The sequence below is a fragment of the Eublepharis macularius genome, chromosome 7 (genome assembly GCF_028583425.1).
Source record: "Eublepharis macularius isolate TG4126 chromosome 7, MPM_Emac_v1.0, whole genome shotgun sequence".
In the NCBI taxonomy this organism is placed as follows: Eukaryota; Metazoa; Chordata; class Lepidosauria; order Squamata; family Eublepharidae; genus Eublepharis; species Eublepharis macularius.
Window position 1 is genome coordinate 47,093,797 of NC_072796.1, and position 6,000 is coordinate 47,099,796.

The 6,000-nt window shown below is 41.0% G+C and overlaps 1 protein-coding gene across 2 annotated transcripts in view; it reads left to right on the forward strand.

Annotated features, from left to right (window-relative positions):
* Nucleotides 1-1,941, forward strand: part of CDKAL1 (CDK5 regulatory subunit associated protein 1 like 1) — a 480,236-nt gene extending 478,295 nt beyond the window's left edge. For both annotated transcript variants that reach the window (XM_054985473.1, XM_054985474.1), the window contains one exon: nt 1,393-1,941. In XM_054985473.1, coding sequence (XP_054841448.1) covers nt 1,393-1,584 — 192 coding nt within the window. In that variant the 3' untranslated portion in view covers nt 1,585-1,941. The remainder of the gene's footprint in view (nt 1-1,392) is intronic.
* Nucleotides 1,942-6,000: the final 4,059 nt, after the last annotated feature.

A 6,000-nucleotide genomic window follows, 5' to 3' on the forward strand; every position in this document is an offset into this window, starting at 1 on the left:
CCGTTTTGGGGGGGATCCACATCTGGTGGAGTTGCTGAGTCTGGGAGTGGCCTCTGGCCATCTGACCAAGTTCCCTCTCACAGAGGTATATAAGGCAGACAATTGACTAAAGAAATAGAATGAAAAAGAAGAGAGACTGTGATTGTAAGTGAAAGAGGAATGATAGGAAGAAGATTAAGAATACCACCATGTCTGAAGTGGTATCCACACTTGGCTATAGACAGTAAAAGTATTCAGTTGCTGACGATACAAGCTCTGGAGTTGGCATTGAATAGAAGCACCACAAAGGATACCAGAGAAGGGCCTAGATGCAATTTAGAAAGTGAATTTATGCATGGGTGGTATAGCATTCTTGGAACAAGGTGGATCATGGGAATGTCAAAGAGGGGACTGAGAAGAAATAGTGCAGAGCAGTGATGGACAAGAGGTGTATAGGCAAATAAAGAACCAGAGGGCCAACAGGCAGGAATGCAAGCACAGAAAGCGTGAAAAAGATCAGAAATTAGCTGACAGCAGACGCAACGCAGGTTTTTATATCCAAGACAGTAAGGGTCAAGGGATAGCTGGGCAAATCATGATTTGTGACTTGTGTGCTAGAAAAGTTCTTCCAAAAATGTAAACTGCACCAGTGGAAATATGTATCTGTATCTCTATTAACAAAAGGGTTGTGAAAATACCTGGATTTTCCCATTAAAAATGACATCTGTGTACTGACAGGAGGGGAAGGTGATGAAGCTTGTGTGTAAATAGTTATCTGTAAGAGTTGCATTCATGTCTGTTTCGGGTGCTGGAAACTGCAGCCAGCCGTAGTTTCCCAATGTATACCATATGTAAAGAGGATGAAATAAAAGCATGTGCAGTTGTACCATGTATTTATATGCTTTCCCTGTGTAGACAAAATGGCTCTGAGTAGGATCAGTAAGCTGAATGTTCTAGAGCAGCTGCCTCTTGAGAGGGATGGGCAGTGAACTAAGGATAATGATACACTGCTGAGCTGACATATGTGGGACAGAAACCACTGTCAGACTTAGTAGTAATGTACAAAAGGAAAAATAGCAGTGCTCTCCATCACTGACCAGTAGGCTTCCCTTTCTAAGAAAACATAGAAAAACCCCAAAACCTAGAACAGAAATGAATTGGTGTGACTGTATAATAACCAACAAGGTTTGAAATCTGTAATGATGCTAACAGCTTTATCGTTTTGGCAACTCATTTCATTGTAGAAGGTGTTTTGGCAACAGCTTTTGTACACTTATTTAATTTAATTTTCTCTGAGGTGTAAAAAAGGATGAGTCCCTTGTCTAAAGTCCCAAAAAGAATGTCCTTTGTACTTGATACATGTCAAAAGCTCTTTACATCTATTCTCAGTTTAATTTCTGCATCTCTCCACAGGAGTTCAGACATGCGCTGGAGAACGGCTCAGAATCAAAAACCTGTCCATCTGCTGAGAAGCAAAAAGTACCATTGAGCCACAGGGTGGCAATGCGGTTGCTATGGCAACAAGGAGAAAATGCACTGAAGATGCTGTCACTAAGCATGGCTCTTCTGGCAGTTCTTATTGCCTTTTACTATGGAGGTGTCTAAGTGGAAGGCTGAATTAAAGGATGATCTTGTCAAGAGATGCAAATGGCTGATTGAAAACTTCGGTGGGAAAAACTGGACAGTAATTTGTATTCTAAGGCGTTGCGTGGTGAGGTGCTCCTGTATCAGTTTAAATTCTATAATTGTATTTTCATGATCAAGGTATCAGTATGCACTAAAGGCTTCCACATCATTATTTTTTTATAGTGACTATTTTCTTAGTTGCTAAGAATCCACAGGCGAGAGTTTTTACAAATTAAATTATTTAAGTATTGTCTTATCACAAGTAATTGATAATTCCCTTATATTATGAGCATTTGAAACCTTATTAAACATCTTTTTTTCTTATGCATCTTAAAATTTGTAGTTTTAAAATATTACGTTGAAATATTCAGTGCTAAACTGCTTGGCTATCAGAATACAAAACCTGCGATTATTGTTTATATTACCATGTGAGTACTTGATCACCCCCTTCCTAGGGACTTCAGTATTTCAGCCTCCAAACATAACAGAAAGACTGAGCCACAGTACATAACTTAAATTACTTGGAGACTCAAAACAGATAAGGAAGAACATAAATGTATGGACCAATACGTTGTCAGTCGAGATACATGTATAAGTCCTTCTGATCAAGCACTTACTTAGATCATGTTTGCCCCAAATTATATAGTTATCAGGACAATGAAGGAAGTATTATTGGTTTAAGCAAAAGGCTCTCTTGGGTAATTTACAACCATCAGAATGCTTCAGGCAGTTTTCAGAAAGAGAGCCTCCTGTCTCTTGTTGCTGCTGATGACCAAGGAGTTTTAATATCCTCTTGGCCTTGGAGCAACCATATTTGATTATATTGATTCAAACTGGCCTGTCTGCAGTCATACCGGATGCCTTCCTAATAAGAACAGCTCCATATACAAAGTCAGTAACAGACCAGATGGGAGTCCAGACTCACAATGAATTACGAGGTTAAATGAGGTATGTGGCCCGGAACAAAATAACCAAGGGAAACACAGAACAAGATCCAAGCACAAATGTGAATAAAATCTCCTCCTCCTAGTAACGAATGTAACTGATCGTTTAATATCCATATCTGTAGCTTACATGCTGAATTATCCACAAGTCTGGAATATGTGTGAGTACCTTCTACAAAATGACAAGAAAGTCACTATAACAAGAAGTAGCAAAACAGCCAGATGAATTTCCCCTAAGAAACATGAAGAGTGGAAACTTCTTACTCCATTGTTAAACAATTATTAAATCTCTTACTACTTGTGTATACATTTAAGGAGGTTGGATATTTCATCTCTTATTTGAACCCCTAAGTCATACGTTAAAGGAGTGCCATTTTGTATGGATGATATAATATGCATAATACTACGTGTATGAGAAAGAGAAATCGTCCCTTCTGAGGAGAACTCAGCCACCTCTGTCACATTTCTGCCCACAGATTTCTGAACATCTGACAGCTCCTGTTAATTTAGTCTCACTCCCCAGTTCCGCTTCCCATATGGAAAGCTGGAGTGATTTTTGAATAACAGCAAGTAATATTTAAAGTGGCAGCAACTGGCAACTCTGATACTGAGCTTGGTTGTAGCCGTTACCCAGAATCCCTGTGTTCTTCTTGAGAAGCAATTACAATTTCACAGGTTGGAATTAAAATTCCCTGCAGTATGCAATAGAGTAACAAACTGTCAAAGTGATTTCAAGCTGCTAATCTCTCACCATGGTATGAGTGAAAATAGAATTCCTCATGTCCTGTATACAGAGCTGACAACTTAAAGAGCTCCAGATTTCCAGTATATTTGAATACGTGTGGGAGAGCAGCATGGTCTGCCCACACACAGAATGTTTCCTAATATGCTGTGTACATAAAAAGTCATTAGTAGACTATATGTTTTTAAAAATAGCTTGTCACAATGTGTATAAATTCAAGGTGTCACAAAGACCAAATTGCTCATTATGCTGGGGAATACAGTATTCTCTGGTTGTCTAGCAATCTGACATTTTGACCATTTCAGACACTGGTGTCACATAAGAATAGATATGCCTTGTTAGTGTCGGTTAACATCATGGCCCAAGCATAGCGGGCAGGAAACTAGGATTCAGGGAGGCAGCTTGGTAGTAATCCCATTAACACAACACAGTCTCTGTTTATGTCATTTCAGAAATGAATTTTTTCTTTCATTCAGAAACTGGAAATATGGGAGGTGATCATGAATGCAGGCCCATTTGAAATATGTACCAGGCCTAGATAAATGATGCCAGAACCCAGATTGTTGTTTCTTCAAGTGGAAAATACCCTCACCTGGATTTATCCCAAACTAAACTAGAACTACATGTTCTGAAGTGCACTGAGTAAAAATACAAGAAATAAGATGTGATTAGATGTGGAAACTGATAATATCTATTTGCACATTTGAAGGTGTGCTATGTTTCCATCTTGAGGGAGATGTGATCAATGTTTTCAAATACCTCAAGGGCCGTCACATAGAAGTTGGAGCAGACTTATTTTCACTTGCTCCAAAGGGCAGGAACTAGAATTAATCGATGGAAATTGCAAGGAAGTAGATTTCAGCTAAATAATAGGAGAAACTTCCTAATGGTAAGAGTTATTCAACAGTAGAACAGACTGCCTTGGAAGGAGATGGACTCTCCTTCACTTGGAGGTCTTTAAGCAGAGACTGAATGGGCCATCTGTCAGAGATGTTGTAGTTGTATGTTCCTGCACTGAGCAGGGGGTTGGACTAGCTGACCTCTAACACCCTGTGACTATAGTGCATTTGTCTTCATCGAAGCCATCTGCGCTGAAAAGAAAAATAATTAGAAAGAATTCCTTAAGAATCCATTCAACTGCCAAAAGTGCCGATTAGAGTAGTTGTGAAGTATTTTGTGATACTTCTATTGGCGAGGGAACTCCTTCATGATTGCCATAGCTTTGTTTCTAATGAAAAGATCCAAAACTGATAACTGAAATTGTATCCATTAGTTTATCAGTTAAGCACAAGCTGTGGTTATTTAAAATGAACTGTGGAAAAGAGCAAAAGATCACACACTACATCTTCCGTGCAACCAAAAACAAGTGCAAGCCCCGGGTTACATCAGTGTTTGGGGCACGTCACCAGGAATACATCCTATTTGGTCCTCCCTGACAAGAAGCACTTTAGTGTCTATATGCTTATCCCACATCATTCAGTCCCAACACAGCAAAACCAAGCAGGTAACTGAGGGCCAAGCTACACATGACGAATGACACTTGAACAGCAAGTGTATTTCTCCCTGTTCACTTGCCCTCCACTCAATCCACTTGCCATTCAAGTGTCATTCGTCATGTGTAGCTTGGCCCTGAGTCACAAAATGCTGATTCATATATACCATGCAACTGCCATAGGTCAATCAATCAACTGTTCTCTAAAGACTACCCCCAAGCTTCAGGGAGATTGGACCGTGGGGGAGGCAATGATCCATGTGTTTCTGTAGTGGAAATCATTTTTTCTCAAAATAATGGAGAGTGGCTGGTCAGCCTACTCGGGGTACTGGGGTTTTTTGGGAGGGGGCTTCATTCTGATTGTTGGGCTGTCTGGTGTGTAGATTGTAATTGGGAGTGTGCCTATGGCCGTGGCAGCCATGATCCATGTGTTTTTGCAGTGGAAGTCAGTTTTTCCTACAATAAAAACAAATGGGGTGGCTGGGGCACCTTCTTTGCAGGGCCATAAAATGGCACCCCATCATCCAATCTCTCAGAAACTTGGGGGGGGGTGGTTTAGAGGTCAATTAGGAGAAGGTCCCCTGCAAATTTTGTGGATTTTGCTTGCAAAATGCCACTCCAGTCCCCTAGATAGCTCCCCTAGTTTTCCCCATAGGGAATAATGGAGATTGGAGGTGGTTGGGGACACCTTTTGGGGGAGGGCATATAGTGGCCCTCTGGGGTCTAATCTTCATGAAATTTGGGGAGCCTTTAGAGGACAGTCAGGAGTGTGTCCTCTGAAAAGTTTGAAGATTTCATTTGCAAAATGCCACTTCCATCCCCCTGGATAGCCCCATAGTTTTCCTTATAGGGAATAATGAAGATTAGAGGTGGCTGGGGGCACCTTCTTCGGGGGGGGGCATAAAATGGCCTCCCCAAAGTCCAAACTTCATGAAACTTGGAGGATCGTTAGGAGTAGGTCCCTAGCAAATTTGATCAAAAAATGCTCCCCCCCGCCCCCGCCAAGGTCTTCAAAAGCCCTGAGTCGCGTTTCCCATTAGAAACAACGGTTGAATTTTGCCGAATGAGGAAAGAGAAGGTGCATCATGGGCTTCCATCCCTCATCTTGGAGGAACAGGGAGGAAACCCATGTCAGTACCTACATGGGATCGACTGCCGTGTGGCTGAAGTATGCAAGTGAACAGGAAAGTAATGGGGGAAATACGTGTAAGTGCAAT